We start from the raw sequence: 21,159 nt of genomic DNA on the forward strand, positions 1-21,159 counted from the left end.
GCATGCCTGAATAACTGTAGTCCAAGGCTGGGTGCCTAATAGTTAGTCTTCTTTTTGAGCACTTGTTTCTTTATAGTGAAAAAATGCACATCTTTTGTCTTCTTTTTTTCAGTTTTAATAAAATTCTAAAGTACTGCTCACCACAAGACCCAATGAGTAGTGTTATGTGAACCATCCAGTTAGTGTGAGGAAGCAAGGGGTAAAAAAGCTGCCAATGAAAATTTTTGATAGTGTTCATCATTAAGTTATATATATATACATATATATATGTGTGTATATATATATATATATATATATAATTTCAAGAATGATGAAAATTTTTGAACAAACATCTGGGTAACATTTTGTTAATAACATACCTGGTCCACAGCTGTGGTAAGTCATAATATGGCAGGACAAGTTTTGTTTAAAACCATGTTTGGGAACCTAACCTTGATCCCAGCCTTTCCCAACCTCCCCACCTGCACCCGAATAAAAACTGGAAAGGTCCTGAAGCCTGGATCACTGGTAGGCTAGAAGCATTAATTACATTTATAGCTTGGGTTATAACGGGCTACAAAAATTTCCTGCTGTAATTGGAATATAGATTCAACAGTTTTATTGAATGTCAAAGCACATTATTCTGCACAGCTGCTACAGAGGCACTGCTGAACTGCTGCTTCTCTTCCATGACAAACACCTATTAAGCAGTCAGCACAAACTCTTCCCTTACAGGCTCTGACATCACCCTCAGGGCAGGCAGACACAGCACAGCAATTGCTGAATTGCGTATGAAAATTATAGTTTTATTGTCTATACAACTGAAGGTTTAACTCGGACTCCTGCCTCCAACCAAGCTGTATAAAGAAGCAATTCTTCTCGTAGAACAAATAAGCACAGTACACTATTGTAATCTAAGAAACAGGCACTATTTATGTATTGGAAAGCCTTGCTCTCAAAAGGGCTAACAGTCCAATGGCCCAGAAGCCACTGTTCTAGCAGCTGTAGAAAGAAAGCTGTAGAAGTTACAAGTAATGAGATGCTAGACTTAGCAGAGACAGATGACCATGGCACCAAGGGAAGCCTTCCTCCTATTGCAGCTGCTTCCCCGTCAGTTCAGCAAGCATGACTCGTAGGTGGGCACCATGTACTTGATGTTGATAAAGGCATCCTCCCCTCCATAGCGCTCGAAGGCTTCCAATGTCTCCTGGATCAAGTCCCCAATGTTCTCCCTCTTCTGCTGGCTGTAGTCAATGCCATCTCCAGAGTTGACTGAGTCATGCAAACACATAAAGAGGCCAGTTATTTCGTGCAGTTTCTCCCAAAGCCCTACACACCTGTCTAGGAATTTTCTCTGAATGCTTGTTGGGAGGCACAATCGTTTAACATTTTTACAGGATCTTGCTGAGACTTAGGACTGGTAAAAACTACACAAAAATATCAAATCCCAGCATGGAACTGATGAAAATTAATCTAAAATAAAAAAAAAAGAAAACCCAACAGAGTAAATGAGAGTGAATTCAGCACAGTTAGAAGACATTTCGAGGCAGGGGCTCTTCTTTCCATCTGACTACTGCACAGAGCAGTCTTTTGAGTCTGGAGTTTTCCACAATCACAGCACGGCATATTTAGAAGGAACAGTCTATCATCAGACCAGGTAGCTGGTTCCATGTAGTTTATTTTTTTATTTTATTTTATTTTTTTTCCTCATTGAGTTTATTGGTATATTTTAGGTATACAGTAAAGTTACATTCATCATTGGGAACTTGTACATTTACATGACAGATCTTGGTTCTCATTTTTCCCCATACCTTGCCCTCCCTTCCCCATGTAGTTTAAAACAGATGTATTTTGAAATAAGAGACTTAAATCATCCCCATGTCTTTACTGTTTTTGTTTACATCATAAAATGTATCCTGTTACCAGTGATCCAATCATTTGGTTATCTGCAATTATCTATATGGGGTATGAGAGTGGAAGGGAAGTACTCTCTCTGCCATGGCCATGCTTGAATGACCATTGAACCTTTGCATGACTCTTGCTAGGTGCGGCTTCCTAGGGAGTTGATGCTGCTACCAGTTTTAGTATCTCCAAGCCTAGGAAGGCAGGTCAGCCACAGTGGGGTACCTGTAGACCCCAGTAGAGGCCCAGCCACCCAGAGCTTTGACAGGACCGCTGTGGCCACCTCAGGGTGCTACAAGAGAAGCCCTAGAGTGGTCTGGGAAGACTTTGGGGAACTATATCCAAGATCCTCTACTCTACTGTGCAAGTTGATGTCAAACCACTTGAATGAGAGATCCCTGATTGCACCTGGACTTTGAGAGTCCAGAGGAATTACTATGATTGTTAGGGATGGACAAAACCCAACCCCCTTTGCTTCCATTCAACTTCAAAAATTCTCCATTTTTTCACTCTATACATAGTCATTCCATGCTTTCTGCTACATCTGCTCACATCTCTAATGACATCACTTCCCACACAGGTGTTATTATTGTCCCATTTACCCTTTCATCTGGAAGGAAGGAAACACAGGACAGCAGGGCAGGCTGGGAGGAGCCAGGAGGGAGGAAGTACACTCGCCTGAGGACACAAAGGGACCACAGTGCAACATGGCAACCTATGTCTCACAGGAGGGAGGTCTTGATTCATTTGTGTTTCAAATATGGCCCTCAAGTATTTATCTACTTTGCATCTAAAAGTATTAGAGTTTAAAATGGTATTCAAACAAAAGGTTCTCAGTTGTTTGGGACATTTCAAAAAGACTGGGGAGTGATTCAGACCAGAATAAATGTAACAATTAAAGTCACACACATCATAGACAAGCATTTTTTTTGCTTGATTTTTCCAGAAATTTCTTAGAGAAACATCACTCTTCTAAAACACAGAAAAAGTGTTTCCATTGGTTTCTATTGGTAGTGGTGAAGGCAGGCAGAAACATTATTGATTTTCAAGAAGAAATATATTGTGAGATATGCAGCTGTGAAGTATATTAATTTTTCATGAAAATAAAGTTATATGGCTTTAAAATGTTTATAATATGGAACAAATAAAAGATAAGATTTTTGAAAAAAGGGGTCTCACCCTATTGTTTTTGAGCAAGATGACAGATATGCTTTTTGAAAAACATGGACAAATGCACATTTGAAGTAAACAGATTTTTTTTTTAAGCAGGGTCTTGCTATGTAGCCCAGGCTGGCCTTAGACTCACAGAGACAGCCCCCCAAGTGTTGGGATTACAGGTGTGTACCACCACACCTGGTTTAAACAGGCTTTTCTGAAAGGTTGACCTGGTGATCTGAGAAAAGAGAGATGCAGTTGGAAGGACAGAGGGTTGTGTTTCCCTTTGGGGAGCTGTTTAAAAGGACGGGGCCTCTGAGTTGAATTTAGAGAGAAAGAAGGGGAAGATTGTGTTTAACAGTGTAAATGTGGTTGTTCTTGGTCCTGGGTATGAGAAAACATATTAAGGAAATTCTGAAGGGGCCAGGACAAAAAGCAATAAAGGCAGGAGACAGGAGATCTAAATACAGCCTGGGCAATTCAGCAACAGAGCAAGAACTTGTCTCAAAATATTTAGCAAAGGGCTGCAAATGTAGATCAGTGTGAAGGCCCTCAGTTCAATCTCAGTAACAATAACAATAAACCCAAACAAACAAAACAACAAAGGAGTCAAGACAAAGGCACAGGAAGAACACTGACATTGTGTGACAATGGAGATGGATAATGGAGAGATGTATCTGTAAGGAACACGACAATGTCCTAAGATAGTAATGGAGGGGAAAGAAGGTCCCAGGAGGCTCTGGCTGATCTTTAGGTTCCTGCTCCATCTGCCAAGTAATGCTTTTGATGAACTCCAGCTTGTGGTTGTTGGGGCCCTCAAGGCGCATGTGTCAGGGTCCGTTTGAGTAGCTGAGCCTAGGGTACATTCCCAAGGGCACATGGAAAATATAATGGGGGAAGAGGCAGAGTTGTGACAGCGGTGATCCAGTTCCTTATGGACAAAGATCCATATACTAACCACTAGTAAATGGAGCCTTTTGTTGGCATATTAGTCAAAAGGTCAAGAACTGAATAGATCACAGGACAGACATATTTTCCTGATGGGAGGCGAGGGGGTGTGGAAAGTCTGCACACAATGGAAAGCCTAACACACCCTGTTTTCTCCCTGCCTCCTAGATAGCAGCAATGACAAGCAACACTTTATTTCTTGTTCTTACTTTTTAAAATATATTTAACTGTAGGAGTAAACAAACTATGTAGCTTTTTTGTTTCTCAACAGTGTGGAAACCCAAATGATAAGAGAACAGAACAGAAGTTGCTTATTCAAAAAGTGAGTTGGAGTTGAAATATTTTGTGGTTGCAGAATGTGTAACATTGGGGCAGAAAAAAGACAAAAAAAGCATATCTCTTATTTTGTGTGCTGTAACAATGACAGTGCACAGTTTAGTGTCAAACTATGTTGAGAGGCAGGTGAGTAATGGGATCTCCATTTCAGTATCTGTGATACTGTCAGTTTCTTTGAGAACCTGAAATTGAGGCGATTAGTTTGAGCTCACCATTTTAAATACATATGACGCTGTTGGAAAATATGTTTGTGAGAATAGGACATTTAAAAAAAAATCAACCAGATGGTTATTTACAATTGTCAATTCTGATTAGGAGGATGACATTTCAATTTGGGAAGCTAGGAGTCTATTTTATGTTTAGCAGCTAGGAAGTTACACTGATGATGGAAAAGATATGTTTTATTTATAACCAAACAAATAGGGCTATATAAGAGCTTAAACTAGGCTTTGTGCTTCTAAAAGTACACAATATAAACAGCATAGAATAAGGGATTTAGTGCCTGTTCTGAGAGATTCTTGTAAGCAGGAGGCTTTGCAAAAACTGCCTCAAAGTGGTTCCTGGTTAAAATTTATTTTAAGTGCATTTACCACTCTGAGCACTGACTTTTCTTAAGCAATATGTTAAAGCATTAAAAATATTCAAATTCCTTTCTCTCTAAACTTTTAAAAACTGTCCCAACAGTTTCTTTTGGATGTCACTGAGTCAGAATGGGGACATATGTGTATGTCCCAGTCCCTGTCCACTTATGGCATCTTCCTGGTGCATGAACCCAACTCATGCCTATGAAGAGACTATCATAACACCTTGTCAACAAGGGTCAGCAAAGAGGACAGTTATATAAGACACATTTGCATTTCACACAGATACCTGCTACTCAGAAGACAGGGGCCAAGAGTGCACTGGGATTATGTAAGATTTTGATGAAATATTTTCTCATGTGCTTTCAACTTCTATGCTATATGGAAGCCTCATCATTTTTTTCCCTTTCTTTAGTTACTACTACTACAGGAAAAAGAAGAAAAACTAAAGGCCCAGGAAACAAAGCTAGAAAGGAAGGACAATTTGGGTGGTTAGAGTAGGATTCTTCCAAGCCCGATCTTTGGTAGGTGAGGAAGCTTCAGAAGAATGCCCCTGGCAGTGACAAAGACTGCTGCTACTGTTCTTGGGACTCTGCTAGCCCTGAGGGTAATGTGATACAGGAAACACAAAGGCCCTGGCTTTGGGGAGCTCACCAGCTAGTGCAGGCAGCCTATTTAACTATCTTCCCATGAGTGCAGTGACATTCGGGCCCATTTTGGACAATGAAGGCTCCATAGCCTCCCTACCATATACGTCTCCCTTGGTGTGATGTGGCCCTAGGCACGGGGCCCTGTGTCTTGAGAGATCTCTGACCCACTTGCTTTAGTCAGATCTCAGGACTCTTGTTTTAGAGACAGGAAAAGCAGTAAAGAATGTGTGGCTGTTCCCTGGGAGACTCAGGGAGAATTTACTTCAAATTTAGATTTCTGATTCTCATGATTTTATCTCATGATATTAGTTTCCAATTATTTATTTGATACCTAACAGGTGAGGTAATTTATGAAATTTATGTGCACTTTCTGGAATTGACTAAGGAGATAAATAGGCTTGACCCGAGGGAAGAAGCACTCTGTTGGTCTGGACAATGTCCTTGGCAGAGGCAGCAGTGTGGCACTCTCGGGGAAGAACAAGATCACAACAGGAGAACAGTGTCACTGGGTGCATAGGCAGAACATCCCTGTCTAGCTCCCCTGTCACACCTGGGATGGCCAGAGGGTCTGAGGCTTTCAGAAATCAATGCACCCAACATTCTTAAACGAAACACTAGAATCACCTGTGTGGCCAGGGAGTGACTCAGACCAAGTCCAGACTCTCCTGACCAGTCTTTCCTCACACTGCACACTACTTCTAGATCTGTAACTTCTAGACCTGTAACATTACTAAACTCCATAAAAAAAGGTTCACATTGGCTCTTGAATACACAATGGCATTTGAAATAACTGTTGAAATTAGGACCTTTTCTCAGAGGACTAGAAGGATGAGTAAGCAGACAGAACAGCACTGCCCTTAGCCTTGGGCAGCCCTGGGTACAGGGCAAGCCGATTCTCAGAACATTTGAGGCTAAATTGCAGTCATAAAGCTGAAGCTTTGAAATAAATTGCTGCAGAGGCATGATGGTTGAGCAACACCCTCTTTGCTCTACTGCTGCTTCTCTGGCCCTGTGTGTGTGGAGTGCATGTTGTCGTCCTGGCAATTCTTGCCTGTGAAATCAAGTCGAGACTAAAGCTTTGAGAGTGTTCTCAGATATGAAGCAAACTACAGAAGCACCTGCTGTAACGGTTCCCACTGATGGGTATGTGTGGGTGCTCAGGGCACTGACTGAGCTCCAGGACCCTGGTGTTGCCCATGAGGCTGGGTGAGACCCTGAGCCAGCACAGAGCAGAGGGGAAAGAGTGTTAACAGAAGAAAAGTCGTTTCTGGATCAGAAAGATTTATTATTATTATTTTTTTATTCTGAAAGGCTGAACTAAAAAGTTTCAAGTTTTAAGAGCTCTAAAGCCTCACTAGAAGGACTTCTACCTGTTGAGACCTGTGATGCCTTTGATGGCATCAGTCACACCTAACACTCCTGCTTCCCATTGGGTGGTAGTGATGTCATTGCTGCGGCACAGAGGCAGACTCAGCCTGGATTCAGGTCTTGACAAGTGTGTGCAGGAGGAGCCTACTGCAAGCATCACCATTAGGGGGTGATTCTAGGTGAAAGAACTATCATACACTTTGTGTTCGATGATTGATTCTAAATGAATTTTCCCTTTGGGTTTAGTGGATTTTGCCACCTGATAATTAAGATGCCCAGAACAGCAATTTCCTGTTTGTATGAACTGATATTTAAGTAGATATATCAGTTTTAGGGCAATAAAACTAAAGCTTTTCAAAAGAAATTTACTCAAAAGATAATTCTTTTCATTTAAAAATATGTCATCAAAAGATAACAATGTTTACAAGTTTAGAAATTTTTGGTTTTTTTTTTTTTCTTTTTAATTTGAATTAAGAAAGGGGAGAAAGAGAGACATGGACAGGTTTTATCTTCAGGTTAGTTTCAATTCCAATACCTAAAATGTCAACACCTGTTTTGCCTTAAATAGCTATTACTTGGAGTTGGATTCACTTTATAGAACTAGTTTTACCTATTCTAGAATAAAAGTTTTTTTTTTCCAGGAAGTTTGGATCACAGGGGAAACAACTGTGAATTCCAGTCGGACCTTTGCTGAAGGCAAGGGGATGGAGAAGGAAGAGAAGAGGGAGGGGATGTGATGAAATTCAGTTTTCTATGTTGAGTAGGAGAAGAAGAGTTGGGGGTAAATAGTATGAAGAGAGCTGCTTTTAGAATGACAAAGATATATTTCTTTTCACTTTATTTTTTAGCTTTGTTTTTACTTTGAGGGACCTGAATTATAGCATACACCACCCCTTTGGGAATTCTGGTTATTCCTGTGTTGGGGCCATGCTCAGTCACTGCTTCCTTGGCCGATTCTGTATTGTTTTGGAGGCTGAAGGTCTCTAGCATGGAAGGATGACCTTACCACAGATATTCCCAAAGTCTTGCTTCATGGGTGTGTGAATCAAAGTTGCAACTCAAAACTTATAACAACCATAGCATCTGGCATGTTAGGGATGCCCAGGGGCTTCAATAGTTCAAATCTTCTCAGATCTTGTTGACATTAATGAAATTCACAAGACTTCTTTCCTCTGAAGATGAAAGCTTTGAAGCAAGCCCTGGGTTCCCAGCTGGATGTATTACTCTCCTTTCTTTGACACTGCAGCTGGGGGACTAAAGCAGGGAGCTACTGAGCCATCACCTCAGCGGAAGCTCCAGGAGGCATCTACAGCTCTTCAGTCGGGTCATTGGTCATCTGCAGAACTGAAGATGTCGTGCATGTTGGGCAATATCTAAATTTCCCCCAGCTAGACCATGACAGTTTCTAGACAATTGTAATAGGTTTATTTTTCTAAGAAGCCAACACCAATACCAAATGGAGAATTGTGGTATAGTGGAAAGTGCACTGACTCAAGGAGAATAACCCAGCATATGGTTTTTCTCTAACTAGTAGCTATTTTCCCTTGGACAGGTTGTTTACTTTATCTGAGCCTGTCACTGCCTCGGTATATAAAAGAAACTGAGCTTTGGTTGAAGCCTGGACCCTTTCCTACCTGATTCACTTCTTATAATATCCCGAAATAATTTTGGAACAAATATTTGGAAATGACTGTTGTTCAATGCATGGCTTGTATTTCAACTGAAAAGATTATCACAAAACAGCTGCATAATTGTTCAAACTAAGTCACAAATCAAGTAAACATCAAAGTTAGTTTTCAAATTAAGTTATAAGAAAACCAAAAAGGACCAAATGTTTATAAAATTAATTCTAGTTAAGGAAGAGAACACTGTCAAAAACTCAAATCATTTGTTGACACACTACCAACTGTTATTCCATTCTGTTATTTCAATAAGTCTATATAGCTTTTGATTCTTTAGAATAGTGTGTGGCTCAATTTTTTTATATGTCTAATTGACAATGGTTTGGCCAAGACTATACAGAAGACAAGTTAGAGTTTTCTGTGACTCATAACTATTTTGACATGGTTGTTATATGGAGAAATAGGTGGATTCACTGAATTATCCATTTATGTGATAAATATAAGGATAAATTCAGTCATCAGTGAGTTGAGCTGAATTGAAGCTTATGTAGTGAAAACTTACGTCTTTTCTTGTTGGCCAACATGATTCAATGAGCAGATTGTGTCCAAAAAGAGCAGAGAGCTCCAAGTTGTCTTTCTCAAATCTATTCCCTGCTGTCTTATCACCAACAAGAACATAATGTCACTTACACAGATTAGGTCATTTAAAATGAAGAATAGCGAAAATAAAAATAAATTTAAAAAAATAAAGTGAAGAATAGCAATAGGAGCTAAATGCTACTATTACTGCACTTCACAGAGAAAAACTAAAAGGCAAGATGACTTAGAAAAGTGAAACAAGGATCTGGGGACACTTGGATCCTGAAAAAGAGGCACTGAGGCAGAACCTTGCTGAAATGCAAGAAGGGTGGGAAGGTCTGGAAAGGGGGGCCTGAAAGTAACATATCAATACAAGAGTGTTTGCCTTCATGGCTATAGAACCGCCCCCCCATACCCCACAAGACAAGGGCTATTGCCAGCAGAGGTTCCAGGTGAATAAGTGTCAGGAGACATGGTACTTGCTACATGTGCTCAAGTAGTGTCTCCTCCCTAGATTTTACAGTATAAGACTCTCAGACTCTCTTCAATGAGTCCTTCAAATGATGTCATCATTCAGAGATATATGCAGGAACAAAAAGACTAGAGCTGACTGATTTCAAGGACTTTCCTTCCTTTCAGTGCCATAGATAATATATGGTGAGTATGGGGGAAATCTAGAATTAATTTAACATTTTGTTCTCCCTATGCTTGTGAGCATTTATTGTGGTTTATTTCTAGATTATGTATTAGTCATGTAATCTGCAGTTGAGAAATTTGTAGAGTTTAAATATATATGAGAGAGGACAGAGCCTGATGTTCACTGTCCAGGAATATCATTGTTGCTTGGTGGTGGTGATGGGTGTCATCTGTCTCAGTGCAGAAGGACCAGAAGTGCCACATGACCTATAGCTGTAGGATAGCAGGGATAGGGAGAGAAGGTCTAAAGTAGGATGTTTACAAATATCCAAATGGTCTTTCTAATAGTAAACAAAAATACAAGCCAAATTCAAGTCACAAATGTTGAAAGAGTTCATGAAGCAAAGTTCAAAGTTCCCATTCTTTATTAGGCTGGTGGGGTTGGGGGGTGTACCTGTGTCCCTTAAATGTGCTGAAAAACACTTTCCTTTTTCAAAGTGGAAAATCAGATTATCCTATTTGCTTTATTAGTAGCCTTTACTCTATGAAGAGAAAAACACTGGCTTTTTATAGAGCTTTCAGTTAATATTTGAATTTCCTTAATATAATTTCCTCCATAGCTACATGATCATTTTCAACCAGCTTGTGAAACAGGAAAATAAGCAATTTTGATTGGGAAAGAATTACTGATTGCTGTTTTCAAGAGTGATACAATAGTTTCTCTGGTGTGAGATCAAATGTATAATAGATAATTTGAATAGGAAGTAAAGGTCCAAGGGGGAAAGGGAAGTGGGAGGGGTAGGGGAAAGGAAAGAAGGAAAGGAATATATATGAGAAAAGGAAAAAAATAGAAACAACACCTGTAAATAGGGAAGGGTGGAGGGGTTGAAGGGAAGGCAAGAGGATGGGGGAAATAAATAAGAACCAAGATATATCATAAAAAGGTGAAAATTTCCAATGATGAATGTATCATACTGTATACCTAAAATCTACACATAAATTTAATGAATAAAAAATATACATGCAACCCTAAAGAGAAAAAAAGTGTTGAAAACCTATTGGAAATAATTTTAGCTACTTCCAGACTGGTGCCGAGAACTGTTTCAATGAGCCAGAATCACAGCTGGAATCACCATTTTCCATTTCCAGGAAACATTAATGATAGCAGATAGAACCCATTTTCAGCCTTGGATATTTTCTATAATTGAGACACAAAAATGAAAAAAAAAAAAAGAAATCTCAGATTCTTAACAACCATTATCAGCTAACACAGTAGATTGTGGGAAAAGGCATTTCTCAGATTGTCTTTGAGAACTTTCATCTGTGTGTAGTAATTATGAACTCAACTTGGGAGCCTTTGTATCTAGCACCAGAGCGCAGGATAGCTACATTGTTACAGATGATCAGCCTGCCCAGCAGGGCACAGAGCTGCCAAGTGAGAGACTTTTATGGCCTTGATGTACTCTTTGTTCTACTGAAAAAAATGATTAAACAGATAAAATCACTAATTGTGCTCCCAATGAAAAAAACACATTGAACAGTCACACTATTTCTGCAGATCAGGTGTTTGTTGGGTATTTGGGGTATCTCTCAGCTTGCCTAAAGGGTCTACTCTTTGAAAGTTCTAAAATGAACTTATGGGGGAAGAATTCAAATAGATTTCCAAGCCATTAGCTGGAAATTTTACAGAGTAGGAGTATCTCTCATCAAATGAGCTCAATTAATGCAAAAATAATATATTTAATGAACAAATCAAAGCAATCTGCTGTGCTGAACTGAGTTAACTGCTGTAAAAGGGACAAGGTTGAAACCTTCAGGGCTTTTATAACTCCCTCCATTTAAAATAACCTTGAAATATCTTTCAAAGCTCTGATTATTAACTTTTATCAGCTTCTACATTAGTGAATTAAATGTGGCAAGAGGTATTCACTTTGCCACCAAACACCAATGCAGAACACTTGGGCTTGCCTAGTGACATTTTTACAAATGTTCAGGGCTTTGCTAAATTCCAGTAGAAGTGTTTGGTCACACTGGTGTGGGGGAGAGGGAAGGAGAGAGGGAGGAAGGAAAAAAGAGAGAGAAGGAGAGGGAGAGAGGGGAAGAAAATGTTGAGAGCAGGGTGGAGAGAGGGGGAGAGGGAGAAATCTAAACTGGTGGGGAAAAATTTAACTGTGGACTTTTAATTTGCCATAGCAGCAAAATTGGTTTTGTACAAAAATTGACACTGAAGCGTGTTGGAAATGCTGATAAGTGAAATGCGCTGACTTTTGATACTTTTGAATAAAGAATGTTTATTTGCCCAAGTTACATTTTTATCTCTTAAAATTCTTCAGTTTAGTGTGGCCACTTGCTTTCCTGAGTCAGGCCTTCGCACAGGTGAGTTGAGACAAAGGCAGCACAGCAATCTGATGAGAGCCTCCCAGGGGCTGTCTCCAGAGGATGGCTTCCCATGGGCCCCAAGTGGCCTGGCCTCCCTCCACCATGTGGCCTGTAGCTGGCTACTGAAGCTTTCTGATTAAAGCAGGCATGGTAATGTGTAGCTGTAAGGACAGGTGCAGGGTAAGTGAGAGAATGTGCGTTCTGTTTTTAGTGCTATAATAAGCTACTGATAAATTTTGACAATTATAACTGTAGCTGATATTACTTCAGTACTACAGCTTCCAGATAATGTTAGATTGTTGATAATTTAACATTCCTCTGGGATGGGACAGGAAGAACAATCCCAAGGAATACCACTGATAGGCTTTTGTTTTCTTGTTTAGAAAATGGGCTCACTCTGCAACCTCACAAAAGGGACAGTGCTATCTAGGTCAGGTGGTACACACCTACAATCCAGTTACTTATGGAGTCTAAGACAGGAGGATCACAGGTTGATGGCCCCAGTACCACACACACACACACACACACACACACATGCACAGAGAGAGAGAGTGGGGGCGGGTGTTACAGCAGCTTGATGGATCTCAGTTCATGCAAAAGCCTGGACTGCATGGACGATCTGGAAAGGACCATTACTGACATTACAGACCTGACATTTCTCTTTCTAGCTTACACTGGAGAGAAACAGAGAGTCTCATTACCTCAAGGAGACCCTGCTGACCTCAGAGACAGTGCTGTGTCAGAGAGGAGGCAGTAAGAAAGTTTGAAGCAGTGTATGGCTCTTGTCTTGCTCCTGCAGGAGGGAGAATATTGGGATGTGGTTTTCTAGGGACACTTGCACTCCTGCTTCTTATAATACAACTAAACTCTCTGGACCTACCACCTTCTCTATATGAATTGCCATTTTGGCCTCGTAGTCCAGTGAAACTCTCCCTTCTTTTCCAGATTCTTCAAAGCCATGGCTCTCGATCTCTCAACACAGAGCTCACGGTTCCTGTCCTGGGTCCCATCCCAAATCTGATGCCTGCACAGCAGCTTCAGAGCCCTGAGGAAATGTGGGGAGGACATGTCTTGGCAACTGAGCCTCTGTGCTGAGCTTCTACTGGGTCTGATGCCTAAAGAGTCTGCTCCAGACAGTGAAACCGCTTGGAAGTTGATGGAAGCTAAGACAAAGGGCTCTTTCCACTTGATTTCTTGGCCAGTGATTCCTGCTGGGATTTGTTGTCCTTCAACTGCTCACAGCTCTACAGAAATCATTCCATTTAGTCCTAGCCTTGTGGAAGTTCTCTTTATTGAGGACTTCTGTCCCCAAACCAACTTCTATCAATGAGACCTGGGGTCTCAAATGCAAAGACCTGCTAAGGGAGGATGGGTCCTCATGTCTAGACTGTTTGTTTATATTTTTATAGCGGACTTCCTCTCAGAGAGGTGGCTCCTATGGTGGGCATTTTGGGGTTCAAGATGGTCCAGAAGTGTTTGTGGACAGGCATACCTCTTGGTTTGGGATGACTCCAGATCTGTCCCCTACTCTTCTTTGGTAGATGGGCCAAGTTGGAAAGGGTGACCATTTCTCACATGTGTGAGGTTTGGGTGGTGAGGGGTCACTGTGGTAGCAGCCAGAGCACTCAGCTGATCGAACAGGCAGGAGCAACCAGGTCTGCCACTCATGTTGCCTACTGGGGCTACGAGGCATCTTCCCAGAGGCCAGGAGTGTTGTCTGCCCACTAACCTTCCCAGAGCAGACTTCTTTGACTCCTGACATTCCTGCCATTAGAACTGCCTGTCTGAGCAGAAGATCTTTACAAAAAATGTAAATAAACCAAGTGCAGTGGTGTACACATGTAATCATAGCCTCTAGGAGGCTGACACAGGAGGATGTTCCAGCTTTGGAGGCTAAATTCCAGCTTAGTCTGGGCAACTGAGTGACATAGCAAGACCCTATCTCAAAATAAAAAATGTAAAAATGGGGGTGGTGGTGATAGCTGGAGATACAGGTTGGTGTAAAGGCCCTGGGTTCAATCTCCAGTACTGGGAGAATATGCAAACAAATAGTATAGACATAAGCCACCACAATGTTCACGTACTCAGACCAGTGGCTGCTATCAGGAGGCTGCCCAGTTTGATGAAGAAAAGAAAGAGTCCATGGATTCAAGCAGGAACCAGAACTCAGGTGTCATATTCTGAAGACCAGCTGAGCCCTAGTGCTCCTATAGCTGAGGATCATTCAGTGGGCTGGAGTGGGAACTGGAGGGGTAGGTCCTTCCCGGGAGGGGGTTGCCAGGTAATGCACCAGCCAATCACTAAGCAAGAGTACTCAGCGTATGTGTAGCGAAAAAGGGAAATAGGCCACAGGGTAGAGAGAGGCTGAGAGGGACTACCCTGGCAGGGTGATCAGGAAGGTTTTTCTGGGAAAATTAAATTTATGTTAATACCTTCATATGGAGAAACCAATCTTGGAGGACTCACCATGCAGAAAAGTGAAGGCAAAGAAAGGCCTTGAAGTTGGAACGAATTATCATTAGAATGGAAGCCTTCGCCAAGTCATCTTGTCCATTTTTTCAAACTTAATCTATACTATGCATAATCATTGTCTATAATGGCTATTAAATAGCTATGGAGTGGAAATAATATAAATCACTTAACTCTTCTCTATTTAAGAGACAATGAGACAACTCCAGATTTGTACAAAGCTTGACACTGATATAATAGAGAATTTTGTGCTTTCAGTCTTTTTAAAATTTTTACTTGTGTTACCCTTGCAACAATTTTCAGAAGCAAGGTTACTGCTTCAAGAAATATGAACATTGTGTTACTAGTGTATATGGCCATATCGATTATTCAGAAAGGTTATGCCAGTTCCCACTGTTGCCAGCAGTAACTATTTTATCATAGCATTGACTGTTATAATCAAAATAATTTTTGTTAATTCTATGAGTACAAAATGTAACTTTAAGGTTGCTTTAGTTAGCATTTTTCTAATTACTGGGGAGGGTTAACATTTTCCCATGTACTTTTTGTTACATGGGTGATTTGTCCCAGGGTTTAGCCTGTTTATCTATCAGATAGTCTTTAAAAAAGAAACTGTCTTATATGATCATACCAGGAAGCTAACAAGAAAATCTCCGGAGTTATATTTTTCTAATGCATAGGGCCCTGCAGTGCTCATCTCTTTTGACTGATTCCATGAGCACAATTTCATGGAGAAGCACAATTTCTGAGAGTAGTAAGATGGCTTGAAAAGTCTCTAACTCATAGTGGTACCTGAGGTGTACCCATGAAGTGCCCTAGGAGTTAAAGAATCCCAGGGATTATGTTAAGAATACAGAGGAGTTTGCATCATCAATATCATTAATCAATTATTTTGAAAAATTTAATAATAGGCTTCAGAAGGAGAAACATTTATTGTGAATTGTTTCCTTTCTTAGAGTGTGTTTGCGTTACATAATAATTTCATTCCTGTGGGCAGTTCGTACATGTATATAACACAACATATTTTAATTTTTTTTAACTTCCCCTTCTCTTCCTTTCCCCCCATTCCCCTCCTCCCTCTTTTTTGGTACCAGTGGGGACCTTGAGCTTAAGAGGCAGGAGGCAGAACCACTGAGCTAAATCCCTGGCCCTCCCCTCCCTCTTTAGGAGAGATCTATCTCCTTATTTCCTATTACCTATCTTATTTTGCTCTTTATTTATATTTTGGGTTTCTCATATACGAGAAGCCATGTGATATTGAAGATTGTGTGCCTGATTTATTTCACTTATCATTATGGTCTCAAGGTACATATATTTTCCTACAAATGACTAAAGTTTATCTTTCTTTATGGCAGAGTACTCCACTGCGTGTAAATATCACATTTTCTTTTTTTTTTTTATTGAGTTTATTGGTACATTCTAGGTATACAGTACAGTTACAGTCATTATTGGGATCTTGTGTCTTTACATGACAGGTCTTGGTTCATTTTTTTCCCCTTGTCCCTGCCCTCCCTTCACCCCCTCCTTCCCTCCCCATTTACAAACACTTTATTTCCATTTTTTCATTTTCTCACATTTTTTTTCTTTTATGTCCCTGCCCCCTTCACCCCCTCCTTCCCTCCCCATTTACAAACACTTTATTTCCATTTTTTCATTTTCTCACATTTTTTTTCTTTTCCCTTCTTCCCCTTCCCCTCCCTTCCCACTTTCCCTGCACCTTTAGCCCTTTTCTTCCTTTTTCACATTACCAATTACCCCATTAGGATCTTGAATATTACATTTTCTTTATCCATTCATCTGTTGATGAGCATATAGGCTGTTTTCAAGATTTATGAATTGTGCTATTATAAACATGGGCATGTATGTATCATGTAGTAAATTAGGTTTCTAGAAACCTTTCTGTCCAACCCCCCTTCTGCCTGCCCAGTGCCTATCAGCTTGCTTCCTAGGTCATCTTGAGAAGGGCCACATTCAGGCCACCAGGCTAGATTACCTTAGAACTCATGCTATATAGCCCAAACTTGTGTCTTATCAGGAACCTCAAATGAAGGCTTTGGGGTTATCTTCAGGTTGGATCATCTCCAAATGAGACAAGGTGCGATTAAAAAAAAGGTGAATGTTTAAAGTTTTAAAATTATTATAATAAAATTATTATAAATTATATAGTAAATAAAATTATTATAATAGGACATTATCAAAATACCACTCTTCACTTAGAACACATTTATATCATCATTCTTGCCACTTTCTAATGTAGTTCCTCTTTCATTAGAGTCTGTAGTTGCTCTGTTCTGGCTACCTCAATGTCCTGAATTATTGAAAGCATCTACCTTTCATGGTCATTTTGACTTTGGGGAAGAGCCAGAAGTCACATGAGAATTTCCAGAGCTGCTTCAGAAAGTGGCAGGAGCAATGGGATGAGTGTTCATATGAGGGGAAGTATTTTATGAAGGGTTAACAATTTTTGCTCTAATAAGTTTTTTTAAAAAAAATTTAAATGTAGCATATATTTGGTCACCCCTTTTATTTTTGGTTTGTGTGAAAGTGGTAATTTATTAAATATAAACACTCAAGATAAACTGCTAGGGATCTAATCTTATGGTGGCATTTCTACATTTTATAGTAGATGGGACCCATAAAAGATGAAAGTGGCTGGGAACTCTTTGGGGTGGCGGATAGGTAAGAAATAATTCAGTAGCCCTTGGAGACAAAGTCGGGGAATCTAGAGGGAACTGAGGCTGAGCATTTGTTCTTATTGAAGGTTAAAAGACCAGTAGCAGTGGAAACTAAAGTCTGCTATTTATCTTCAGGCCAGGGACAGTGTAGACAGCTGCAACATGAGCCTCCTTATAAAACTCTGCCAATGACCTTAGCCGTGACCTCTGGCCAGAGCAGCATTTCAGTGGGGGTACTAATAGCCCTTTTAAACATCAGCACATACGGTTTTGACAGCTTTGTTTTGAGGTCTGCTGATAAATTTGACCACTGTCTTTAGTGAATAATAGGAGGAAGTCTTTACATCTTATTTCAACTTAGCGAACAAAATAAAGCTTTGTAGCAGGAGCAGCTATTTGGGAGCAGAACATTACAGAAATCAAACATTACAGAAGTATTTTGAATTTTTGATAGATAGGAGGCTACTGCAAAGTCAGATTGATAATGACATAGCCATTCAATTAATTAAGGTAAATATAATTATTTGGATAGGGGTACATGTGATTTTTAGTTCAGAATTATCTGTGTATTTCTTTTACTTTCTGTTATGTAGTTATAACCTGTTAGAAGATATAATGTCATCACTTAAGAAAAAAAGCTGTTTGCAGAAATCATTGCATAGGTTTTAAAGCAGCTTTTCTCCCCTTGGGAAGGTCTAACTATTGTCCCTTCCAAGAGATCGAGTGCAATAAAATGCATGAATACATTGTCAGGCTGCTGTGTTTCCACGTGCCCAGGACTGAGTCTGCCAGGAAACCCTTCATTAATTCTGCCAAGAACTATATGATGAGGACCTTGAACAACACCCATATAGAACTACTCAAACCATGAAATTCCTTTAAGTCCAATTACAGTTGTCTTCTACTTGAAGAAATTAAGTTGACTCACATTTTAGTTCCTTCTATTCTCCTTAAAAGCCTGATAGCTATCAGTCAGTAAATTAGAAGTTTCATAAAGGAATAAATGTTGGGTTCTGTATTTCCTTCAGGGTGAAGGTGGAATTCTACCTGAATCAGGTTTCCCCAAGTCTCCTAGTGCCCCAGGCTATGGTATGAGAGGAAAATTTTCCCAGAGAACCAGCTGCTCCTACTTCAGATGGAACCCAGGACAGCAAGCCTTTCTGATAAGCAGGAAGTCGGGGCCCCATTGGGGACCTTAGGGCAGAGCTCATGGCTCTGGATTGAACCTATAGAAAAAGTAAGGCCCCAGGCACCAGGCTGGGAATTGTAGTTATGCCCCTTCTTTTGTTCCATAAATGTTTCTGAGGTCCATGAAGAAGATGATGGCAAAGGCCCTAGCAATAGTGAGTCTTTCCAGGTACCCATGTGAGAGTCCTATTTGAAAATTAAGTAAAGTCATATACAGAAACTAGTTGGGAGGAAACAGTAAGCACAGTATCAGGGTTTGCTATTATTTTAATCATTATAAGGTTAGTAGCAGTGCCTCTCACAGGGGAGTCTGAGGTGAACTAACTTGCATAAAGTACCTGGCCCAAAGCTTGACAAACATGGGGTGTACAAGGAATGTTCATTTGTTCATTTCTTTCATTTCCCTAATAGAATTAATTCAAGGAGCTCCTGGAGTGCTCAGTAATATTTCAAATCTACTCACTGTAGATATGAGTAAATTGTTAGAGATGGGTTTGATGTTAGGTCTGTCTGAAACCAAAACTGCAGTTATTCCCTTCTATATGGTGGGGTGGGGGACTGTAGGGGAAATGAATACTTTTTTTTTAAGTTAAAAAAAATACAGCTGAGTAACTCCTGTAATCCCAGAACCCTGAGAGATGAAGCAGGACAATCCCAAATTCAAGCCCAGCCTGAGGATATTAGTGATTTAGAGAGACTCTAGCACAAAACAAAACAAAACAAACAAAAACAAAACCAAACCAAACAAAAAAACATAAAACATAAAGAAGGGCCAGGAATGTAGTTCAGTTCAAAGGTCTTGGGTTCAATCCCCAGTATTCACCTCCACATATCATGTAATCTACAATAGCAATAAAAGCTAACATTCCCAATATTCAACCAATTTTGACTTATAGAAATGTCTATTTCATATGACTTGACTTAAATTTTAATTCTTACTCTATATCATTCACTACGTTAAGCATCTAAGTATATTTAGCTTATTTAATTTTAGTTTTCACTAATCTGCCAACAGCCTAGTGAAGCTGGTAATTTTATTTCCCATGTTTTTGCAGGTGAGAAGGAGTTTACAGTATAGGATGGTTAAATTTAATTACTAGGAATAAGATGTAAACCACCATATATACAAGATAATTAAATGTCTTTCTGGTTGTTCTGACCAAATATTGTATCTTGGTTACATATGAAAAGAAAACAAAAATATTTTTAAAATTCCTTTATAATAGACAACTAAATGAAAACATTTTCCTTCTAATCATGTTTCTATCAAATAATCATTCATCTATAGCTTTTGAATTATCTATGGAATTATTTAACAATTATGATTACTAATTATTTTGAATGACTGTGACTGATAGAATTTAAATGTAAAGATATTTTCAGCTGTCAGAAAATTTATTGCACAGGAAAGTAAAAAGTAGTAGGGTATGGTGGCACATGCCTATAATTCTGGCACTGGAGGAGGCTGAAGCAGAAGGATCTAATGAGTCCTGCCTGGGCAACTTAGTGTCTTAGTGGACCCTGTCCCAAAATAACAAATAAAAAAGAGCCAGGGATGTAAGTAACTCAGTGCAAGGGCCCTGGCTTCAATTTTCAATACCCACTCTGAAAAAAAAATAGGTAACTAATATTTTTGTTTCTGTTCTTTAAAAAAAAAAACTTCCCTTTCAAAATTTCCCCGGTGATTTTCTTTTTTCTGAGCTGCCATTTTACATTTGAGGAGATCTAAGGATGAAACTGACAATCTGACTTTTATTAACAAATTTTAAATGTAAATTTTGTTTTTTGGATTCTCTTTGTTTCTCCATGAAAATATCTTGTTTATATGGAGCATTCTCAGTCTAAGTTTTTTTGTCCCCACTGTAATATGCTTTTTAAAACAATTTTATAAAAATACTTCCATAGGGGATACAAAATAATATTATGATGACATAATTTGTTTTACTTCTATGCAATTTTATATAAACATACATAAAGCAGTATTATAGCAGGTTCACTTCCTTATATGAGATTAAATTCTCATTAATATATTTTTAATGCTTTATGAAAAATATTTTAATACAAAGAAGAACAATTTCCTCATCTATTTTACTACAATTGCATTTTTGTTTTAGATCATTTTCATTAAAATATCTTCTGTTTCCTAAACCCCCAAAATTAATTCATTTTTTTTCCTCATAGAAATAATTGGGTCATATTCTGTAATTGTTACTGGAGGTATCAGGCTAGATACTATTTTGGCAAAAATAAAATCTAGGTTGGAATGGGAAAATTGGAAAGTGCTAGAATATGTTACTACTAGACTCTATAAGAATATATCAAAATGTGGTTAGTATTGTTTTCTTTTTTCATAGTTATCTCTTTTATATTAATAATGAGAAAACATTCTTTCTAGATCCCTTAGCTTTCAAAAATGATTAAAACTATAAACATTAAACTTGCTGGAAGGTAAGTTAGGCAGAACTCTGGAAGACATTGGTATAGGAAAAGACTTTATGAACAAATCCTCAGTAGCACGGGAACTAGCAGATATAATCAACAACTGGGATCTCATCTTACTAAAAAGCTTCTGTACTTCAAAAGAAACCATCAGCAGAACTAAGAGACAATCTACAATGTGGGAAAAAATTTTTACCAGCTGTACCTCAGACAAAGGACTATTATCAAGGATATATAAAGAACTCAAAACAAT

General features: G+C 39.2%; 1 protein-coding gene across 3 annotated transcripts in view; it reads right to left on the reverse strand.

The window, feature by feature from the left end:
* Window positions 1–347: 347 nt before the first annotated feature.
* The window catches only part of Pacrg (parkin coregulated), a 543,806-nt gene continuing 522,994 nt past the window's right edge, over window positions 348–21,159 (reverse strand). For all 3 annotated transcript variants that reach the window (XM_010605899.3, XM_010605898.3, XM_010605897.2), the window contains one exon: window positions 348–1,251. In XM_010605899.3, the coding sequence (XP_010604201.1) occupies window positions 1,091–1,251 (161 nt within the window). In that variant the 3' untranslated portion in view covers window positions 348–1,090. The remainder of the gene's footprint in view (window positions 1,252–21,159) is intronic.

Source organism: Fukomys damarensis, unplaced genomic scaffold, assembly GCF_012274545.1.
Source record: "Fukomys damarensis isolate Sample0158 unplaced genomic scaffold, DMR_v1.0_HiC HiC_scaffold_14, whole genome shotgun sequence".
Classification (NCBI taxonomy): domain Eukaryota; kingdom Metazoa; phylum Chordata; class Mammalia; order Rodentia; family Bathyergidae; genus Fukomys; species Fukomys damarensis.